Source organism: Haliotis rufescens, unplaced genomic scaffold (genome assembly GCF_023055435.1).
Source record: "Haliotis rufescens isolate VD_foot unplaced genomic scaffold, xgHalRufe1.0.p SCAF_51, whole genome shotgun sequence".
NCBI classification, from domain to species: Eukaryota; Metazoa; Mollusca; class Gastropoda; order Lepetellida; family Haliotidae; genus Haliotis; species Haliotis rufescens.
In genome coordinates, this window is record NW_025964235.1 from 991804 (window position 1) to 1016886 (window position 25083).

Here is a 25083-nt window from a genome sequence, read left to right on the forward strand (position 1 = left end):
CAGCCTTGTACATCATTGCGGACAGAGCGGCCGCCCGTGTATAGTGCACCAACAATCAACAGTTATGAAAGATATATGTGTCCGTGATTCCACGACGAGCTGGAGCAACCTTACATTAACGGTATTAATTGTCTTTTATTTATCGCAATATGACATAAAGTATTTAGGTGATTGAAGCTGGCGGGTAATGTTACATTCGATTGGTAGCATATGCTCGCAAACAAAGTGTGTTAGTACACCCTGATGGAATTAAATCTGGGTTTGATGTATCTTCACAAATTCAGGGACGTCTCCATAGAAATTCATTATCATGATCCATTCACAACGCGCAGGAACACACCTAGCGCAAGGGCAATGAGCGATGATTCTTTATAGATATTATTCAGGGAGAGTGCTCGCGAGCAGCTGTGAAGCGACAACCGGATGTGTAGCGTAATGACTCATCACCTCCAGCGATGACAGCGTACACTGAAACAAGCGAACGCAACCAGTGTGACGACAAGGAATGACCTTCACCTCGGTGTGTTGACGGTGGTCCTGGGGTGGCTGTACCCGCCTCTGGTTGGCCCCGCCACGAAAGACAGAGTGATAAAGGAGGATATGGTCCGCTTCAAATTGGATATAAAAAACGCTGAAGGATTTCATTATCCAACATCTTCAAGACACAAGACGTCACGGTGTTTATAAGTAGGCGACGTATGAACGTTAAGGGTTACCTAGGAAGGACAGTGTTACGTCTACATGATACCTTCCAACCTGCGGTTTTAGAAGACTTCAAAGCAACCAGATACCCACTAGGCAAATCAGAAGTAACTTTGTTTGCAGGACAATGAGGACACGAAGCACCGATTGTTCCCTGCCTTTGGCTCTGCTGGTGACTCTTTGGACGTGCGGACCTGACGTTGACGGTAATGTTTGTTTTGTTTGTTTGTTTGTTTGTTGTTTTACGCCGCGCTCAGCATTATTCCTTTCTTTACGACAATGATTCGTGGCATGAACATCGATCTACGCAATCGGGATACGATGACATGCATCAACCAAGTCATCTATCCTGACCGCCCGATCCCATTAGTCGCCTCTTACGACAAGCATGGTTTGCTTAAGACCAATTCTAACCCGGATCTTCACGGGTCGACAGTAATGTAGTATGATTCTTTCATACGGTATGAGTGTGTGGGTGTTTGGTGAGACTATTACGAATTCGTAAGGCAGGGTTTCGAGCGAAATTGGCCGAGAAATAAGTTCTATTTTTTTTAAAATCACACACACTTAATAGTAAAGGCTGTCATCGAGGGCTTCCGAAAGACTTCCAGAGATCTAGAAATGCCACCCTTACATATTTCTCCCTAAACGTAAAGTATCACACGCATACCAATCGTCAGACGACAGTACAGTGTCCATCAATGCATAAATCTACACGATAGTGTCGTTATTTCCAATGAAAACTTTCTACTTTCTACTGAACATATTTGTTGCGTGAAAAGTTTGCAGGATTATGAACTTTATGCATGCAGGTTATATTTCGGCCCAACCAAATACGTGTTACATGCACTCTTTCGTCACAAGCAGAGCAGACGTCATCAGCCAGCTGTGGTGTTTTTCTCTTTGATTCTTGCTGATTTTATGTGTTGCGAAACCTTTCTAGAGATTTGACAATCCGACGCCTTTGGATATTCCGACCCCACAGTACACCGCCCGGTGGCCTAGCGCTTGTTGTTTAGACATTACCTCGCCAGATGACCTAGCGCTGGTTGCTGGTACATTTCCCCGCCAGGTTGCCTAGCACTGGCTGCTGGTACATTACGCCACCAGGTAGCCTAGCGCTGGTTGCTGGTACATTACACCGCCAGGTGGCCTAGCGCTGGTTGCTGGTACATTACGCCACCAGGTAGCCTAGCGCTGGTTGCTGGTACATTACGCCACTAGGTGACCTAGCGCTGGTTGCTGGTACATTACGCCACCAGGTGGCCTAGCGCTGGTTGCTGCTACATTACGCCCTTGAGCTTGTTGAAACTCCTTGAAGTCCTTGATGCTGGACTACCTCGCAGACAAAGTCGATGTGAAATTTGGAGATGTTCCCCTCCCGGCTGATGTGTTTCTTTGAGCGTACGAGTCACCTTTTCTTCTGGGGTTGGCAAAATCAATAATAGGTAATTTAGCCAAGACGTTAAACTTCAGCTTCAGTATTTTCTCGACAAAATGATCTACTATTTGAATGCCATTACCACGCAATTTATTAGCTAACCTTGATTCAATATTGTTCACCATTGAAACAGAAAAACCGAATCCCTATTTGAATCAAATTTCGGAACACAATTGCACCTTTCAACTGGCCCAGTATTTTAATCCCTTATGACAACATCACATTGCCTGCAGGCAACATCAAAGCAATTTATACTGATCTCCCGGTAAGACACGACAGAAAAGATGCCCTCGGCTCCAGAACCCAAGCCAACAGAATCCAAACCAGCGTCTACAGAACGCCTACCCACACCGATCTGTACTTTCACATTAACTCCAACCATCGTCTCAGAACTAAGACCACATTCGTCAAACCAGCCATCAACCTGTCGTCTGCTGACCCCAAACCTGAGATCCAGCACCTCCGTCATGTCTTCACTCACCTCAGCAATGACTCGCCTGAACTCGTCGACAAAGTATACCCCCATACTCCACCCCAGACCCAGATCAGCGTCTTTCCGCATCTCGCTTCCATTCACGGGAACAGCTTCCAACATCATCAGCCGCCGCCTCAAACAGAAAACCAACTTTGACATCTACGTGACGAGCACCACCTCCCTCAACACCCCTGTCAGAGCCAACGGCAGAAACCCCACCAAACCCCACGAACCCACAGGGTTAGCTTATAAACTTGACTAACTGTGAGTAAGCCTGTCCAGGTGAACCAAAGGCTCAAATCAGAGTGTAAATCAGCCATCTCGGACGATATCAGCAACTGCACCATTCACATCAGTTGGAAAAAACCTATCCAATTCCTCTCGAACAACCTCGCTTCACTAAAAGCCAACTAGTAGAAGCAGTCCAGATTCGCTGCCACAAGCCTTCTATCAACAGAGAGCTAGGCTAGTCCATCCAATCAGCCTACCATCAACTCAGTTAGCAATATGTTTTTCCAATCATTCCCCATTACAGTGGAATAAAGAAGTTGTTATCCGTAAACCTTTTCTACTTTGTCACTGAATACTGAGGCTGACCCGCGCACTATTTGAACATACGTACTGCAGGCTGCACCACGAACTTCTGAATCGCTAAATAAGCACCCTGAACACTGCATAATATTGACCGAAGCTGTCTGAACAACGCCTATTGATACGCTATTCTGTCCATGCAGGTTTATAAATCGACTAATATTTAGTCGAACGTTGCGTCATCAGTACACAAGGCCGGTAAATCTCGTTGGTTTGACTTGTTATATTTTTACCTTCTTTGTCTTTCTATAATTGACAGTTGTTAATAAACAGTCGGACCTCGTTAAGTCGAACTTGGATGTGTCGATTCCCCGGTTGTTTCGAACTGAACTTTCAGTCTCTGTGAATTTTTTCTATATTTACCATGTGGTTATACTCGATCTGTCGAACTGAATGTGTCGAATTCCCGGTTGTCTCGAACTGACCTTTCGGTCCCTGAGAATACCTTCTATATATACCATCCGATTATACTCGATCTGTCGAACTGCATGTGTCGAATTCCCGGTTGTCTCGAATTATTCCGGAGTCCCATGTATCCAAATTGGGCATAAAAGTCTCCTTTTAACTGTGTAATAAAAGTGAAATAACGTCCGCACTCCCATTGTCGCCAAACTTTCAACACACAACTTCTAACACAACTGACTGACCTCACAGTAATTGCCGCAATAGCATCAAAAGTAGGATCTACAGTAACAACAATTGCATACTTGAGATAGATTGTTATGCAATTGTTCTGACCGTTAATCCTCCACCTACTATATATATTTCAGTACCATGTTCATCATTCAGGCTTGCTTGACAACGGTATAAGGATCTACACGGAAACATCACCTTTACAGTAAATAAAGAAGCTGTAGTGTGTCTAATCTGTCATCCATCAACTTCCAGGTGTATACTAGAAACAAGAAATTGGTGCTGTATAATCCAAACCTTTTATAATATATTCCTATTATATTATTTTTAGGATACGGAAACACGAGGGTGAGGGTCTTAACACTCATGTTCAACGCAAAATTATTAAAATGATATTAATATTATAACGCCTCCTTCTTTACAATGATATACAACACAATCGTGCCGGATAATCTTGACTGGTATTCTCTGACGTTGAGATTTTATATAGACAAATACATACAACACAATCATACACTATGCAAACATATACAATACTACGATATCCTACACAATCATGTACTAAACAAATACTAATATCTACAACACAATCATACACTATGCAAACATATACAATACTACGATATCCTACACAATCATGTACTAAACAAATACTAATATCTACAACACAATCATACACTATGCAAACATATACAATACTACGATATCCTACACAATCATGTACTAAACAAATACTAATATCTACAACACAATCACAATTGTAACATAATCACAATCACAAAAATATTAGTAAACAGCACAATGATATACTAAAACTCATACCGAAATGTATGGAAAGGCGACGATGTCTATTTAATTGTAATAATGTTGCACTTTGAGGATACACTGAGTGTATGGACGCTAGCGCCAGTAGACATTATCATCTCTTAATGGCCGTCAATGATTTATGCATAGCGCAATACAGGGTCAGCAAGGGGGGAACGCCATCATGTACAGCCTTTGATTACAATGTCTGTTTAATTTGATGGCTGCAAATACAGAGTGTCAATTATATCATGCTACAGATCAACACCATTGCCATGTAAACACATGTATCACCATCTATAACCGGGGGCCGCAATTCGCTGTGCAGAGTTGCACGCCAGAAACCTATGATTGTGGGTTCGAATCCCGGCTCGCCCCGATTATGTTTCTAGGCTTGTCAGCACCACACCGTGCTCGAGGGTTTCACCAAAGTGGTAAACGTCTGAGACCTGCATCACTTCGGTCTTTCCTCCCACAAGCTGACACGCCGTGATATAACTGGAATACTGTTAAAAGCGGCGTTAAACCCAACTCACTCACTCACCACAAGAAATCCCTGCCAAGAGCAGAGTCCATTGTAGATTCCGAATTGATCATAAGCACATGTAGTGCTTTTGTTAAACAACAAATTTATATCGATGAGGTGACAATTCTTTTTTTCTATATTTCCAAAGCAGTTGAAGCATTTGTAGATACGCAACTTTGATATTGATTGAATGTGTTGTTCGACAATAACTGCCTCGTGTGTAGTGTTTGGTTAAGGGAGGTTAATGGCGTTGCGTAGAGACGCAGATCCGTGACGCGTTGCCCCGCTATAGATTCTGTGACACTCAAACAGGACAGTCTATATGCACGTGGAAGGTAACAGATGGGCCGTGTAATGAGTTCATATGTTGGCCACTATATCAATAACGAGTTGAATGAAAGTTTTGTGTACCGAAACTGAAACGGACGCATAATGATTTCCCTGTACAGAGCGTTGATGGCTCGAGTTTCTTTGTTAGTTTGGTGTTTAAAGCTGCACTCAACAATATTCCAACTATATGACGGCGGTCTGTAAATAAATTAATCTGGACCAGACAATCCAGTGATTGAACATGGATCTACGCAACTTGGATACAATGACATGCATCAAACAACCCGATCCCGTTAGTCGCCTCTTACAACAAGTGTGGTCGCCTCTCACGGCAAGCATGGGTTGCTGAAGACCTATTCTCAAACCTGGATCTTCACGGGGTGGGTATGCGTATTTTGCTTTAGTGAGCATCTAAACTAAGCGGCAAAAGAAAGTATAGGTTGGCAATTTGTAATTTTCCTAAAAACAGCGATAACTAGTGGAAAGTGGGTATTGGGAATATGACTGCCCAGGAACAGGAACCAAAAAAACACCTCACCCGAATGCGCCACCTTTGACGGCGCTCGTGCGGTGACAAATAAATGGTGAAACAGGTTTCCCGCCTATGGCATAAACTGCACGTGCATGTTAGCTGTATAAATGCGTTCGTCTGCAGGGTATAACCACACATGATGAAAGCACACAAAAGAAATGCCACGACTGTCACAGGAGCAGAGAGAGCGAGCCATCGGTATGCCTGAAATGCGGGCAACAAATTGCAAGAAGGTTTGGTTGTACACCATTGACAGTAGCCAGGCTGATTCAACGGTACAGGCAGACAGGGAGGACACAGGACAGGCCTAGAACCGGACGACCCCGAGTGACAACACCACAGGAAGACGGTCAGATACGACTCATTCACCTGCGAAACAGATTCGTAACGGCGACGGCGACGGCAGCAACAGCGTTAGGACATCCCATTAGCAAACGTACAGTACTTCGACGACTTCGTGCTGCTGGAATCCGAGCGTATCGTCCTTTCCGAGGAATGGTACTGACTGCTCAACATCGACGCCCGAGACTGCGATGGGCGAGGCAGGTTCGACGCTGGCAAGTGAGAAATTGGCGTCGAGTGCTGTTTACTGATGAAAGTCGGTTTAACTTGTTTCGAAATGACGGCAGAGAACGAGTTTATCGACGCAGAGGGGAACGTTTGGCTCCGGCGTGTATTCGAGAGGTCCATCCATTCGGCGGGGGAGGTGTCATGGTGTGGGGCGGTATTTGTGGAGATCAGACTGATTTGGTGATTATACAGGGAAACCTGAACGCTGTGCAGTACAGAGACCAAGTGTTGCAGCCGGTTGTGCTTCCGTTCTTACAAAATCAACACCAGGGGACATTGTTTCAACACGACAATGCCAGACCCCATACTGCAAGACTGACTCGGAACTTTCTAAACAAGCGGAACGTTGACGTTTTGCCCTGGCCTGCCCACTAACCCGATGTGAATCCTATTGAACATCTGTGGGACCATCTTGGAAGACAGATTAGAGCACGCCATCAGTCTCCCGTCAACAGACAAGAATTGCAGCAGGCCCTGAGAGACAAGAGGCAACGGATTTCAGTCCACGTAATCAGAAGACTGACGTCATCGACGAGGCGGCGTATCACAGCATGCATTGAGGCAACTGGAGGTCATACATGCTATTGAAGGCAACTGTGTCGACAATGAACTTGTAGTATGTCTGACAATTTTTTGGTGACATTTCAGACAACTTTTGAAAATGAAATTTCTTACCCCACCATTGTTTACCTTGAGCTTACATTACCTGGGATAGCACAATTTCATTCAAACTGTGGTTGATCAATCATAGATTATATTATAATTCACAACTAAAAAACCTCTTTTTAATTTTTTTTTATCGATCATGGAACTCGACCTATACTTTCTTTTGCCGCCCAGTTTATAAGCATAAAAGGGGCAAAAGCCATTTCCATAATGATAAAAAATATCTACTAAAAGCAGAGAAGAGCAGATCGTACAATTCCGAATCCTGAGCATGTGTTTATGAGTCACTACCAAATAGTAATGATGCCAGTTGTTTGCGAAAATATGAGTTTACCCTGCCCCTACTAGTGACATTCGTCACAAACACATGCAAAGGCAAGTCAAATCTTGGTACATATGGTACAAATGGTACATATGGTACAAATCAAAACTGGGAATTGCACAGGACATCATTTTTGTCACTGATGCGTCATATTTTGAAATGTCTATCATAAAACCTTTGAAAGCTTTACAGAGGCCTTAAGTGTAACCTCGATCAAAGAAATCGCCGTAGGAAGAGCATATTCGATTGTACCTCAACGTTATGAAATGAAGGCACGAAAGACTGGGGGTGATTGAATATTGGTCGACATGAAGAGAAATGAAAGAAGGTCATCTTCATAAAACAGTTGACGTTCTACGACCGTATAAAGACAAGCAAAGGGAAGCTGGTGATATTTGAAAATCTCTGAAATCATGAAGCATTGAACAGGGACACGCAACCTTGTTTGGCAGGAAAGTGCTGGGTGGCGTTAGGCAACACACATTTACTTTTTATGCAAAGTGTGTGTTTGTTTGTTCGTTTAACGCCGTACTCAGCAATATTCAAGCTATATGACGGCAGTCTGTAAATAATCAAGTATGGACCAGACAATCCAATGATTGACATCACGAGCATCGATTCACACAATTGGGATACGATGACATGCATCAACCAAGTCAGAGAGCCTGACCACCCGATCCCGTTAGTCGCCTTTTACGTCAAGTATAGTCGCCTTTGCAAATTGTGTGACTGGCGCGTGTTGCAGGTAAGAACGGGACAAGCTTACCCTTTTTGTGAACACCTGGTGTCTTCTCTGATTTTCAGCGACCCACCCATAAAATTGTCATCACTATTTTTCCTTTTACGCTGCATGGAATCAGTTTTTAGGAATCTCTGTCTATTTTTGTTGTAAGTGACGCATGAGTATGAACAGGGACGCGTGTTTGACAAAACATTAAACATGCATTGGATCACAGAACATTGTCACGTCGACGCATGGCTTTGTTTCAACCTCCATTGTTTTGTATGCTGTTACATAGAGGTTATCACGCGAATGGGGTAGGGGATGGTAAATATCCTACATTAGGAATAAACATTATATTTAGCGAGCATTGCATGACATATTTCGGCCAAATCCAACTATTTTAATTTGTGGAAAAGGTTTCAAGCCACAGAGGTCTGTCTACAAGCACAGATATGGCTACTGATCCCGTTTAGCTAGGCCTCGTGCCCTCGCAAAATTGTTTCGAAATTTATAGGGGCCACGGGTGGCCCAGTCGTCTAAGGCGCCGCGATTCGATTTGCAGAGTTGCGTCCCTTGAGCACGCCAGAAACCTATGATTGTGGGTTCGAATCCGGGTTCGCCCCAATTATGTTTCTAGGTTTGTCAGCACCATACCCGTGCTCGTGGGTTTCACCGAAGTGGTAAACGCCTGAGACCTGCATCACTTCGGGCTTTCCTCCCACATTAAGCTGACACGCCGTGATATAACTGAAATACTGTTAAAAGCGGCGTTAAACCCCAACTCACTCACTCACTCGAAATTTATATCTTCAAAGTTGCCAAAACTTATAAAATGCCTTAGCTACGTCACAGTTGGACACTGATTTTCAGTATATTAGACTGTTCTTTTGATAATGATAGCAATTATCCCTTTAGTTTATCAAGATTCTGACTCGATCGCCGAATGACAAGGGCGACGCCATGTTTGTTTATAAACACTCTGTCCGCATATGACCCCAACGGATATCGTTTTTATCCGTTGGCTTTATCCTGCCGAGAAACCTACCCATTATATGATAAAAAATGTTATTTGGTGTTCGGTTCACTTTAAACCGAAATTATACCAGTATATTACTAATTACTTCACACGTTTCTATGGTCAAGATCTCATCATGAGCTCATCTCATTCTTCAAACACTGTTCAGTAAGGATGACATCTGTTTCAAGGAGAGCTAACTAAATGATGTAGAAATCGAAGTATCTTGGAATCGATATCGTTACTGATCCACCACGAGCACGTTGATCCCAGCTATGTCTACAAAGTGATACTGTTGACAGAAGGCAGCACGTGAATGCTATTGGTACTGCGACTGATTATAACAATCAATGCAGGATCCGAAGCATCAGTCTGACATAATTTGTGACAAACCATGAGATAAGGAACGTTATTGCCCACGTGGTGAAGATACAGGTGGTAAGATACTAAATCAGTACGTCACACGTGTGTCATACAAGGTTGACCTTGTGTTATTCGTTTTGATTGGATAACCGTGACCTCTGTCACACCGGGACTACTTTTTTCATTTACATTCATAAAAAATCGCGAGACGTCATTCATTTTGCAACTACAGAGAAGAACTGACAAAATAAATGAGAACGAGAGATATTTACAAACACTTTATTCCACCATACAAAATAGTCACACGCATCAAATTTTGTTTGCATTATATATAAGTTATGCATAGAGCTTCTACAGACATTATATAATCGAGTTTTATCCATTTACAATGTACGATTACCGATCAATAGAGCCAGGGTCCCCACGAGCTTGACGCACCCGACCACTGTCGCAACTTTCAATTTGATTTAACGTAAAAAGATAAGCGTGGTGAAATGAAATCTGTTTAAAGTATCAGGACAGATATCTAGACTTACTTGGGATGATCCGGTTGTGCCATCAGTGTCCCCTTCGAAGTGTATTTTGTGGCGCTGTTTCGGGAGGTGTTGTTCATGAATGGACGTACACGACTGCACGACCAGATCACTAAAAGTGAACAGTTCTGATACAAATCATTCGAAAACTCCGTGGAAGTGTACCTGACTTCTGATTTTGTGGCCAATAACATTCCCTATCTCTAGCGTAAAACGCTGTGAGTAGATCACGGTTGTCTCTTCTTATTCTGGTGGTGACCTTGCCCTTCGATCGTTCGAAGCTGTCACTGACATGCAAGCATATTTGAGTTTGTTGATTTTCAAGTCTTCAGTATAGGGTGGTACAGTTAACATGAATGTCTTTGGCGAACACTCTGATTTCCCTCTTCCAAAATGGTACGAACATGATATAAATTCAGCTGATAGATCAAGGAAACCGAACCATTTTGATTGCACAGACGGGACACCGGCAGTGCGAGTGACCGACTGTTAGTCCGATATTCAAAGCGCGGCGCTAATGTGACTTTTCAACCGGTTTCAGTTTGGTCTGTCAACGAACGAAAGTTGTTATGTATTTACACTTAAATATATATTTAACGTGGGTAATAAATAAAATACCACACTCATTCTCGTTAGATACCATTTTTACGAAACTCGTGAACTTTCTATGGTATCTGACCTCGCTTTCGCTCGGTCAGATACCATAGAGAGTCCACTCGTGTCGTAAAAATGGTATCTAACGAGAAAGAGTGTAGTATTCTCTATTTATGAGTGAAAAATCACATTTTGACTTTTCATTATATTTTATAACTACAGTACCTTCGGCACACAAAAATACAATTCTTAAGCTTCAATTCATATTCCTGACAGAGATACATGACACCGAACACTTGGACTCATTTTCCGACTTATTACTATTTATGCAATAACTGCAGTTTTAAAAAATAATGTCTGAGGAATTGAAAGTAGACATGTACGCTGGAAGTGTTTGAAATAATGTATTTATTACTTTACGAACTAACGAGAGAAATAAGATATTTTGTACAGTCATCACACATGGCGATCTTCACGGAAGTATGCTGACCTAAATACTTCTTTATTACGTCACAGCACCCATAAGGTCCCTTCTTTCCTGATGGGTCACATTTTTAGTAATCAAAACCGAAATAGATGGTTGTAAAACATTTATCAGCATCGAACGTAATTCTTGTGAATTAATGGAAACAGTTAACAGCCATGGCATGCCACAGGGCCATGTGTCGTTGCTTAGACAGTTTTAGATCCAATGATATCACGACTGTCATACATGCCCTATCATATATCTTTACACAAGGCCAGACACCCCACGTACACCACCGCTCACTCTATCGCTGTTTCTACAGAAAAATTGCAAATCATGCACACAAACCTGATATGTACCTAATCTAAGGTGATTATTCTATTGATTTGGTACCTCTCAAATATTTGTTGTTATAATATGATATTGAGCGATAGCGGGTGACTCGCCACTTTGGAACCAGCTGATTAAACGTGTAAAGAATCAGAAACAACGCTTCTGTATTTGTCCGTGCCCCCAGGAATATGGGGTAGTCCGATAGTGGGTACGTCATATAAGGAAACACTCGCGTGAAAAACGTATAAACGTCAAAATGTGTCGTTCATGCGCTTATGAACATCAGTTCCGTGGTCATGTGACCGACCTCTTGTCCAATGGAAGAAGCCGTCTACCGTGTTCACGTCACATAAAAAATTATATAGTGATGATACAAGGTGAGCGTATCCTGACACACCGGTTGCACCCGCGTCTCTATAAAACCCATGCAAAGGCAAGTCAATTGTTCACCTAAAAAAACAACAACATGAAACATATGGTACAAGTTAAAATAGGAATTTGCATCGGACATCATTCTTGTCATTGGTGCGTCAAATTTGGAGATACATAAAATTTGGTGTCCATATACATACCATAAAACGTTTTGAAAGCTTTAATGCGGCCTTGAATGTTGTAACATTGATCAAACAACTTCTAAACAAGAGTCATATGACTTTCCTTGAAATCGTAGTAGAAAGTGTATGTTTAACGCCGCACTCAGCAATATTCAAGCTATATGACGGTGGTCTGTAAATAGTCGACTCTGGACCAGACAATCCGGTGATTGACATCATCATCCACGCTTTTGAGATACGATGACATGCATCAACCAAGTCAGCGGGCCTGACCACCCGATCGCGTTAGTCGCCTTTTACGACAAGCATGGGTTGCTAAACATCTATTCTACCCCGGATCTTCACGGGTCTGAAAAGATGTGAAACGTGGACACCAACGGCTGGAGCAGCAGGGGTCTGCTCGACATAAAGTGAAAGTTGACTATTAGAAAGTTGAAGTCAGCACTCTTGTCACCAGTCTTATCTAAAAATGAAACAGATGAGGCGGTCTCACCAGTCTCCTTATTTCTAGTTCAGGTGCTTGAAAGTTATTGAACGATATCATTGTTTGTTTGTTGTTTAACGTCGCACTCAGCAATATTCCAGCTATATGACGGCTGATCATCAGATGATCGATGAACTTAACATTTCTTGGCCGAATTGCCTTGTTTTGCCTTGGCCAATACGAGCAGTTAGTCCGATTCATATCCATAACGAAATACATCAGCAACAAGGGGAACACAATGGGTGCCCATGGCGACGCCTACTTCTTGCCGAAATGTCTTACCCCCAAATTATACATAGATGTTATCAATGAGATGGTTCAGCATTTTACATATTATTTTCTCGGAAAACTTCACATTTGTTTACATGTTTGACAAATTGCTTCGGACCTTTGAAGACGGACATGAAAGTATATCTATCGTCACCACTATTAGTGACAAATTGCCCTGAACCTTTGAAGACAGCCATGTAACTATATCTATCGTCACCACTGTTAGTGACAAATTGCCCTGAACCTTTGAAGACAGCCATGTAACTATATCTATCGTCACCACTGTTAGTGACAAATTGCCCTGAACCTGTGAAGACAGCCATGTAACTATATCTATCGTCACCACTGTCAGTGACAAATTGCCCTGAACCTGTGAAGACAGCCATGTAACTATATCTATCGTCACCACTGTTAGTGACAAATTGCCCTGAACCTTTGAAGACAGCCATGTAACTATATCTATCGTCACCACTGTTAGTGACAAATTGCCCTGAACCTTTGAAGACATCCATGAAACTATATCTATCGTCACCACTGTCAGTGACAAATTGCCCTGAATCTTTGAAGACAGCCATGTAACTATATCTATCGTCACCACTGTTAGTGACAAATTGCCCTGAACCTTTGAAGACAGCCATGTAACTATATCTATCGTCACCACTGTCAGTGACAAATTGCCCTGAACCTTTGAAGACAGCCATGTAACTATATCTATCGTCACCACTGTTAGTGACAAATTGCCCTGAACCTTTGAAGACAGCCATGTAACTATATCTATCGTCACCACTGTCAGTGACAAATTGCCCTGAACCTTTGAAGACAGCCATGTAACTATATCTATCGTCACCACTGTTAGTGACAAATTGCCCTGAACCTTTGCAGACAGCCATGTAACTATATCTATCGTCACCACTGTTAGTGACAAATTGCCCTGAACCTTTGAAGACAGCCATGTAACTATATCTATCGTCACCACTGTTAGTGACAAATTGCCCTGAACCTTTGAAGACAGCCATGTAACTATATCTATCGTCACCACTGTCAGTGACAAATTGCCCTGAACCTTTGAAGACAGCCATGTAACTATATCTATCGTCACCACTGTTAGTGACAAATTGCCCTGAACCTTTGAAGACAGCCATGTAACTATATCTATCGTCACCACTGTTAGTGACAAATTGCCCTGAACCTTTGAAGACAGCCATGTAACTATATCTATCGTCACCACTGTCAGTGACAAATTGCCCTGAACCTGTGAAGACAGCCATGTAACTATATCTATCGTCACCACTGTTAGTGACAAATTGCCCTGAACCTTTGAAGACAGCCATGTAACTATATCTATCGTCACCACTGTTAGTGACAAATTGCCCTGAACCTTTGAAGACATCCATGAAACTATATCTATCGTCACCACTGTCAGTGACAAATTGCCCTGAACCTGTGAAGACAGCCATGTAACTATATCTATCGTCACCACTGTTAGTGACAAATTGCCCTGAACCTTTGAAGACAGCCATGTAACTATATCTATTGTCAACACTGTTAGTGACAAATTGCCCTGAACCTTTGAAGACAGCCATGTAACTATATCTATCGTCACCACTGTTAGTGACAAATTGCCCTGAACCTTTGAAGACAGCCATGTAACTATATCTATCGTCACCACTGTTAGTGACAAATTGCCCTGAACCTTTGAAGACAGCCATGTAACTATATCTATCGTCACCACTGTTAGTGACAAATTGCCCTGAACCTTTGCAGACAGCCATGTAACTATATCTATCGTCACCACTGTTAGTGACAAATTGCCCTGAACCTTTGAAGACAGCCATGTAACTATATCTATCGTCACCACTGTTAGTGACAAATTGCCCTGAACCTTTGAAGACAGCCATGTAACTATATCTATCGTCACCACTGTCAGTGACAAATTGCCCTGAACCTTTGAAGACAGCCATGTAACTATATCTATCGTCACCACTGTTAGTGACAAATTGCCCTGAACCTTTGAAGACAGCCATGTAACTATATCTATCGTCACCACTGTTAGTGACAAATTGCCCTGAACCTTTGAAGACAGCCATGTAACTATATCTATCGTCACCACTGTCAGTGACAAATTGCCCTGAACCTGTGAAGACAGCCATGTAACTATATCTATCGTCACCACTGTTAGTGACAAATTGCCCTGAACCTTTGAAGACAGCCATGTAACTATATCTATCGTCACCACTGTTAGTGACAAATTGCCCTGAACCTTTGAAGACATCCATGAAACTATATCTATCGTCACCACTGTCAGTGACAAATTGCCCTGAACCTGTGAAGACAGCCATGTAACTATATCTATCGTCACCACTGTTAGTGACAAATTGCCCTGAACCTTTGAAGACAGCCATGTAACTATATCTATTGTCAACACTGTTAGTGACAAATTGCCCTGAACCTTTGAAGACAGCCATGTAACTATATCTATCGTCACCACTGTTAGTGACAAATTGCCCTGAACCTTTGAAGACAGCCATGTAACTATATCTATCGTCACCACTGTTAGTGACAAATTGCCCTGAACCTTTGAAGACAGCCATGTAACTATATCGATCGTCACCACTGTTAGTGACAAATTGCCCTGAACCTTTGAAGACAGCCATGTCACTATATCTATCGTCACCACTGTTAGTGACAAATTGCCCTGAACCTTTGAAGACAGCCATGTAACTATATCTATCGTCACCACTGTTAGTGACAAATTGCCCTGAACCTTTGAAGACAGCCATGTAACTATATCTATCGTCACCACTGTCAGTGACAAATTGCCCTGAACCTTTGAAGACAGCCATGTAACTATATCTATCGTCACCACTGTTAGTGACAAATTGCCCTGAACCTTTGAAGACAGCCATGTAACTATATCTATCGTCACCACTGTTAGTGACAAATTGCCCTGAACCTTTGAAGACAGCCATGTAACTATATCTATCGTCACCACTGTTAGTGACAAATTGCCCTGAACCTTTGAAGACAGCCATGTAACTATATCTATCGTCACCACTGTTAGTGACAAATTGCCCTGAACCTTTGAAGACAGCCATGTAACTATATCTATCGTCACCACTGTCAGTGACAAATTGCCCTGAACCTTTAAAGACAGCCATGTAACTATATCTATCGTCACCACTGTTAGTGACAAATTGCCCTGAACCTTTGAAGACAGCCATGTACCTATATCTATCGTCACCACTGTTAGTGACAAATTGCCCTGAACCTTTGAAGACAGCCATGTAACTATATCTATCGTCACCACTGTCAGTGACAAATTGCCCTGAATCTTTGAAGACAGCCATGTACACTATATCTATCGTCACCACTGTTAGTGACAAATTGCCCTGAACCTTTGAAGACAGCCATGTAACTATATCTATCGTCACCACTGTCAGTGACAAATTGCCCTGAACCTGTGAAGACAGCCATGTAACTATATCTATCGTCACCACTGTCACTGACAAATTGCCCTGAACCTTTGAAGACAGCCATGTAACTATATCTATCGTCACCACTGTTAGTGACAAATTGCCCTGAACCTTTGAAGACATCCATGAAACTATATCTATCGTCACCACTGTCAGTGACAAATTGCCCTGAATCTTTGAAGACAGCCATGTACACTATATCTATCGTCACCACTGTTAGTGACAAATTGCCCTGAACCTTTGAAGACAGCCATGTCACTATATCTATCGTCACCACTGTTAGTGACAAATTGCCCTGAACCTTTGAAGACAGCCATGTAACTATATCTATCGTCACCACTGTTAGTGACAAATTGCCCTGAACCTTTGAAGACAGCCATGTAACTATATCTATCGTCACCACTGTCAGTGACAAATTGCCCTGAACCTTTGAAGACAGCCATGTAACTATATCTATCGTCACCACTGTTAGTGACAAATTGCCCTGAACCTTTGAAGACATCCATGAAACTATATCTATCGTCACCACTGTCAGTGACAAATTGCCCTGAATCTTTGAAGACAGCCATGTACACTATATCTATCGTCACCACTGTCACTGACAAATTGCCCTGAACCTTTGAAGACAGCCATGTACACTATATCTATCGTCACCACTGTCACTGACAAATTGCCCTGAACCTTTGAAGACAGCCATGTAACTATATCTATGGCCATCCTTGTTAGTGACAAATGTCCCACGATAAAGGTATCAAGAATCAAGTATGATCATAATGTCATCGTGTGGTATAGCAGTAGAACAAAACTATTCATGTGTAGAGTTCTTATGAATATTGTGTCAGTTTTGTCGCTTTTATATATATATTTAATTCAAGAAGAAACTACAGCAGTTTTGTTACAGGTATTCCTTTAAGTTGTCGGTTACGGAACACTTCAAAAACAGGAAGCCTCATTCTGACGCCTTTTACGAGACCGGAAGTCTATGTACCGGATGTCGTCTCCCTGCTCAGCCATCTTCAGTGGACAACGATTACAGTGCTTCACGATACGGATTCAGGTTTCAACTTATTATTCCTATTTTATTTAGAAAATACATTTAAGCCGGATTTAGTTATCGGAGGAACATCCTTTAATCCCATATTTCGAACAGATATGAACTATCGTATGTTGGCCGATTATAAGTTTAACGATTTTCGTACGAACTGTTTAATATTTGGCAATGGTTTGCTTGAGAGTTTTAAATGTGTACGCGATCGTTACCATGGTGAAACCTCCTCATGATATACGACATCCAGCAAGCTGATGTTAACTAATGAACGTATGCTGTACTTCCAGAAGAATTAGTGGATGCCATACTATTTCTCGCTGTTGAGAAACTGCGCGGAGTTCGCTATCTCATCCATAACGTGGAACACATGATGGAAGTCATTTCTGATGTACACACCCTGCTCCAGAGTTTGCATGCCACCTTATTCCCCCGACCGTTCTTCCTCCTCATTGGTCGGCCTGCCTTCATCCTCGACACCATGTCCCTAGTAAGTCAGCACACTGTACATGCAAACAAATAAATGATTCCGAGGCATTTGATAAGCTAACTAATCAATATATTTTGCTTTATGTTTGCGAAAACACGCCCACTGTCGTTTTCTGATTGGCTGACTGCAGAATGGGCGGGGCTTGTGTTACATTATTGCACTGAACGATTTCGTACTGTTGTCAATATTTATTGGTAAATGAATAGATAAGCAGTCTGTGAAGTTAGTGTTGACGTATTTATTTATGAGAATACGCGAGATTTACACAGTGTGTACACAGTCGTTATGTTTATATCTCCACTATTACTAGCAGTAATATTCTTCTTATTGTTATACTAGCAGTAATATTCCTCTTATTGTTATGCTTTGTATAAATATGTGACAAAGGGTTACAAATTTGAAGAAATGTTGTCATGTACCAAATTTTACAAGCTTTACAAGTCTTTCAATAACGCCAGGTCAGTTCTCATGACGGCCAATCAAATCGCACAACCGACTATCGTCATCTATCAAGATGGCTGCTTGTCACCGACCTTGATCGTCAGTTCTTGGACAGCATGATAAACAACATGGGTGACCTGGAGAATGTGGCAGCCATATACAAATCAGACACAGTGTCATCAAGTGAGGTAAGATAAAATTGTACATTTTTTAAAACAATTATTCATCTTAAACGTAATACAACTGTGTTGCCTTACACATACATGATGTTGACTGGAACCTATACAATAAATGCATAACATTGAATCTTATAATTTAATAATCACACGTGGTTTTTCTGAAATATTATATTTAAATGCCAGTTTTATAATGTCACAAAGAACTGAATTTGATTTTTTTGTTTAACGCCGCACTCAGCAATATTCAGCTATATGACTTAATTATCAGTAAATGATCGAGTCTGGGCCAGACAAGCCAATAATTGACATCATGAGCATCGATCTACACACTACCACTAGTTAAATGTCACGTGGTGCACATCAGTGGAAGTATATTGCTACTAACAATCCACTACTAATACTAAGACTAACCTCTAACAATATCAACTAAACTACACACTAATCTCTACTCTGATACTACTAATTATATATCTAAGATCTAAGTCCAGCCATGCCTCTGCTGTTTCTTACCGCGGCGGTGACAAGCATGAGGCCACTGGCTGCAGGAAGGATATGAAGTGTGCAAACTGCGATGGGAACTTACATGGCCTCATCTAAATCCTACCATGAAGCTAAGAAGAGGATTGTAGGTCCTACTGCCAGACTGATCTGACATGGGTCAAGTCTGTTCAGCCTCTATCTACTTCTTCATTACAAAAACAAGCTGTGACACCTTCGTCTGTGACGCCTCCAAAACCAAAAACTGTAAAAAAATGTTGAGTCTCGGACTCCAAAACCAGTACCTGAACCAGAACCAGAAAGAAACTTATTGAAACAAAAGCAGTAAAAAAAGCAGCTGCAAACACCAACACCAACACTGAAGGCCAGCTCTCCTTTAGAGGTCCCAGTAGAGGTCCACAACTCCTTTGGTCCTCTGGACATGGAGGTAACTCCATCTCCACATGAAACAAATAAGAGTATCACAAAGTCTTCCTCACGTTCGTTTGACATATCTCCCGTGGAAGCACCATCATGAATCAACAAGACATAATACAAAAGAAATTGCAGTGGTCATAAGAAGAATATAAATGAAATACAACTTTTAATTCAATATTTTAAACCGTCAGCTTTTGTCTCCAAAAAACATACCTACAAAACACAGATCAATTTGATATCCGTCTGTACAGTTCCTACCACTTAGCTTGTGTTCACCTCCTGGCGGTTCTTCTGTCCTGGTGAAGCAGGGCATAATCCATAGCCCTGTTCCAATAAACACTAATCTTCAAACTTTTGCTGTCCATGTTACTTTGACCAAAGTGTTTACATCATGTTCACTGTATCTTCCACCTTGCTCAACTATCTGCCAATCACATATTCAGACTTTGTATGGTCAGCTCCCGAAGTCCTGCATAATCATGGGCGGTTTAAACGGTCCTCATCCCCTATGGGGGAGTACTGATACAAATAATAAGGGAAAAGTCCTTGAAGATTCTATCTCAAACAATGTATCTTCAATGATGGTTCTGACATCTATCTGCATCCTGCAACTGGTACAAACTCTACCCTTGATCTTTCACTGATTTAAATATTTTAAATGGATTTGAATGGTCGGTCCATTCTATCAATCCCGCTGACAAACCACCTTCAGCAAGGTGGAACTTGACAAAGGCAAATTGGTCTTTATTCCAAACATTATGTACAGAAAAATTAAGCCTGACAAGTTCAGGAATGTTCCTGATCCTCTTCAACTATTTTCAGATCAATTAAATGCCACTAGAGAAGAAAGCGTTCCCAATTCATCTGCAAATCCTTATGTACGTAAACCATGTTACGATAATAATTGTAAACAAGCTTGAAAAACTAGGAAGAGAGCTGAGAAATATTTCCACCGACATCCTACGGTGCACAACCTGAATGATGTTAAAATGACAAGCGCAAGGCCAGACGTTCCTTTAAACAAAATAAACGTCAATCCCGGAGAAACTATGTATCTAAATCAATTCCCGCACACCGATGTCCAAGGTGTGGAACATGATTCAAAAGATTAAGGACCAAGGATCAAAATCTGGAGTTCACCATCTCAAAGATGGTAATACACTAGTAACTACATCCGACATATCCAAATTTCAGAGGTTTAAAAAAACAGGAAAAGAAAAAAGTAAATTTTAACTCTGATAATAGTGAGGACAACAATGAAACATTTTCACTCTTCAATTGCATACTGCCCTTGGGCAAGCTCGTGACACTGCAGCAGGAGCAGACAACTACTGAACACTTACCTGATTCATGTTTGGAAACGCTACTTAATATATTGGATGAAATATGGATAACCGGAAATTACCCTTCTTCGTGGCACAATGCTATTATAATTACCAAATAAATACCAAAGCCAAGATGAGATCATACAGATCTACCCAATAACCGTTCAATATCATTAACAAGCTGTGTTTGTAAAACCATGGAGCGCATGGCCAACAATCGACTAGTCTGGTCTCAGTGTGGTTTCCGAAAAAACAGAAATTCTGATTACCATTTGGTGCGTTTAGAATCATTTATAAAAACATCATTGTCAACAAACAACATACTGTATCAATGTTTTCAACCTAGAGAAGGCATATGATACAACGCGGAAACATGGTATTTGCATGAATTTGGATTGAGGGGAAGATAACCTCAGCTCATTTTTGAATTTTTAAACAGCCAATTTGGAGTACGAGTAGGCTCTACCCTGTTTGATCATTTCGTAAAAGATCAGGGCGTCCCTCGAAGTCCTCGAGCATCCTATCTGTCACACGTCTTAGCATTAAAATTAATAGTCTCACAAAAGTCTTGAACAATAGTATTGATGGTTCAATTTATGTGAATGATTTCAACATTTCTTGTCGTGGTTAAAATATGCATACAATAGGAGGACAGCTACAGTGCTCCGTCTTAACAAAATTAAAAAAATGGGCAAACGAAAATATCTTCAAAGTTTCTAAATAAAAAACCCAAACTGCATTCATTTTTGTCGTAAATACCAACTGCATAAGGATCCAGATGTATTTTAGAAGGTACTCCTATCAAGGTAGTAGAGGAGGCCAAATTCCTGGGCCTCATACTTGATATCTAATATCTAAAGGCAAAGTGGCTGAAGGCTCTTGACTTGTTGAAAGTCGTTTCAAATACTGAGTGGGGAGGGGATCAGACAACCCTGCTTCGATTGTACAGATCGTTAATAAGCTCCAAGCTAGACTATGGCTCCATTGTCTAAGGTCGAGCCTGCAAAAGCAATTTAGAAAAAATAGACACAACACACCATCAAGGCTTAAAACTTAAAGGAACTCTCCCGTGAACGGTTTGTATGCGGAAGCTGATGAGAATTCCCTCGAACAACGCAACATTATACTATCACTGCAATACATCATTGACTTGCATTTAGATAATTCAAACCTATAATACATTTGTGTTTTCAACCTTCAATATGAAAACCTGTTTCGAAATTTGTCAAACCTGGTTCCACCTCTTTGAATCAGAATTCAACCACTCATCACCGCTGCTAAAACAGATCTAAATATCATATCACCTTACCGACTTCTGTCTTCTCCTCCCTGGCAGATGGTGAAGCCAGGGGTAGGCCTCACTCTAACCCAGCTCCAAAAGTCGGGTCCACATCCTTTGGATTATCAACAAGCATATAATCAAGTGCGAACAAAATTTAATTCTCACAAATCCATTTTTACAGACGGGTCCAAGGATGGTGGCAAAGTTGTAAGTGCCAACACCATTGGATCCAGTACTATCTCCTAAAGAATCCCAGATAATAGTTCAATCTCCACTGCTGAGGCCAAAGCTATCCTAACAGCTTTGAACCATATGAAACAAGACAACTAATCCAAACATTTCACCATCTTCTCAGATTCATTGTCCTGACTTCAGGCACTTAAATGTGTTTCCTCAACTCATCCCATTATCCTTGACATTTTTCGAACTTTTCAATGATCTTTCTACTGGCCAATGTGACATGGTCTTTTGCTGGTTACCAAGTCAAGTAGGCAAAGTAGGTAACTTAAAAGCCGTCAGTGTTTACGTCATTTCAAGAACATGGTCTCGCGAATAACGTATGAACGTCAAATCGTGCCAATTTCGCAATCATGTGACCAGCGTCGTCCAGGTGATATATGACCTGGTGGAGCCTAAGTGATATATGACCTGGTGGGGCCTATGTGATATATGACCTGGTGGGGCCTACGTGATATATGACCTGGTGGGGCCTATGTGATATATGACCTGGTGGGGCCTACGTGATATATGGCCTGGTGGTGCCTAAGTGATATATGACCTGGTGGGCCTGAGTGATATATGACCTGGTGGAGCCTAAGTGATATATGACCTGGTGGAGCCTAAGTGATATATGAACTCTATACAGCAAGTTGCACACCTGCGACCACTGATTTGGACAATGTAGCCACAAAATACATCGCTCCCAACCCTAGCAGTCTTTGTGTGAGAGTTAAAGAGTACAAGAGTACGTATGTACTTATATACATATCCTACCATAGTTGTGTATGTCGTCCTCATTACACACCACAAAGGGGGGCAACTCCGTATGTCGTAATGTCAGTCATGCTGTGTGTTATTGAAAGACAGTTTACATCCTGTCAGTGTAGTTAGTGACCATTTTTCCTTGCAGGTAGAAAATATACCGACCAATAACAGCATCAACATCATCACCTACTCCAGATCTTGTCCTCCGGATTTCATTAAGGTCAAAATAACGCCACCTGTAATCAAGGGGAGGCCACTCTTACATGCGGTCTACCCTAATACGAAATACGGGTACAACAACAGAACTTTAGTCGTGTCCACGCTGATGGTAAATATATCCTGTCGGTAAATATATCACGAACATTGTATACTGACATGGAGCTACTGCTCACATGATTCACTCACTCACTCACCTGCTCTCAAGTTTCACACTGTTACTCCAAGCTCTGATATTGTTTCACCCTGTTACTCCAAGCTCTGATAATGTTTAACCCTGTTACTCCAAGGTCTGATAATGTTTCACCCTGTTACTCCAAGCTCTGATAATGTTTCACCCTGTTACTCCAAGCTCTGATAATGTTTTACCCTGTTACTCCAAGCTCTGATAATGTTCCCCCCTGTTACTCCGAACTCTGATAATGTTTCACCCTGTTACTCCGAACTCTGATAATGTTTCACCCTGTTACTCCAAGCTCTGATATTGTTTCACCCTGTTACTCCAAGCTCTGATAATGTTTAACCCTGTTACTCCAAGCTCTGATAATGTTTTACCCTGTTACTCCAAGCTCTGATAATGTTTCACCCTGTTACTCCGAGCTCTGATAATGTTTTACCCTGTTACTCCAAGCTGTGATAATGTTTCACCCTGTTACACCGAGCTCTGATAATGTTTCACCCTGTTACTCCAAACTCTGATAATGATTCACCCTGTTACTCCAAGCTCTGATAATGTTTCACCCTGTTACTCCAAGCTCTGATAATGTTTCACCCTGTTACTCCGAGCTCTGATAATGTTTTACCCTGTTACTCCAAGCTCTGATAATGTTTCACCCTGTTACTCCGAGCTCTGATAATGTTTCACCCTGTTACTCCAAGCTCTGATAATGTTTTACCCTGTTACTCCAAGCTCTGATAATGTTTCACCCTGTTACTCCGAGCTCTGATAATGTTTTACCCTGTTACTCCAAGCTCTGATAATGTTTCACCCTGTTACTCCGAGCTCTGATTATGTTTTACCCTGTTACTCCAAGCTCTGATAATGTTTCACCCTGTTACTCCGATCTCTGATAATGTTTCACCCTGTTACTCCGAGCTCTGATAATGTTTTACATGTGCGGATCGTATATTTTCTATGTATGTAGACAAAGACTAAGGGATATTAATGCTCAATCCTGGCCTGATTCAATATTTCTGCCACAGGTTTTGGCTCATTATAGGGACGTTAAAGTATATCTGAGAAACTCTCCTCTACATCACTCATTTAGATGATGCTGTGTCTTTTTTAAAAATTAGAATTTGATTACAGTAAACTGCGGTTAAACAGAACACTCTTATAACGAACTAACTCATATAACGAACTGTCTTTTTTCCTCCCGGCATTTTGCTTTATACAAACTGTATACATGCTTACATATGTATACATATACATACGAACTACGGTTATAACGAACTAGAATTAGAGCACCATTTGAGTTCGTTATATCCGTAGTTTACTGTACATCCACGTCATGTGAATAATGGGGGAAATGTAACAGTAGATTGCTCCAATTCTGTAAGTACAATGTGTAAATGCATGCCACGTTATGTTCATATGCAAAAGTATTCAATGTTAAGATCAAAAAAGATTATTACTATTAGTAACCCACTCGTAATTGTTAATTTGTTCAATTCCAAAGATATTAATATCATGAGATGTGTTTGCCGTGTTACTTTAGCATGCATTCACTGTAAGATCAAAAGTGACAATAGCATGTTTAAACGTTAACTTGCACACTTGGTATTGATGCATGAACTTATTTTGT

At 41.4% G+C, this 25083-nt stretch overlaps 1 protein-coding gene across 1 annotated transcript in view; it reads left to right on the forward strand.

The window, feature by feature from the left end:
- The window catches only part of LOC124140671 (glutamate receptor 3-like), a 35831-nt gene continuing 10748 nt past the window's right edge, over positions 1-25083 (forward strand). Inside the window, exons 1-5 of the mRNA XM_046508354.2 lie at positions 1-908; positions 17303-17458; positions 17737-17936; positions 18395-18565; positions 23208-23390. Coding sequence (XP_046364310.2) covers positions 830-908; positions 17303-17458; positions 17737-17936; positions 18395-18565; positions 23208-23390 — 789 coding nt within the window. The 5' untranslated portion in view covers positions 1-829. The remainder of the gene's footprint in view (positions 909-17302; positions 17459-17736; positions 17937-18394; positions 18566-23207; positions 23391-25083) is intronic.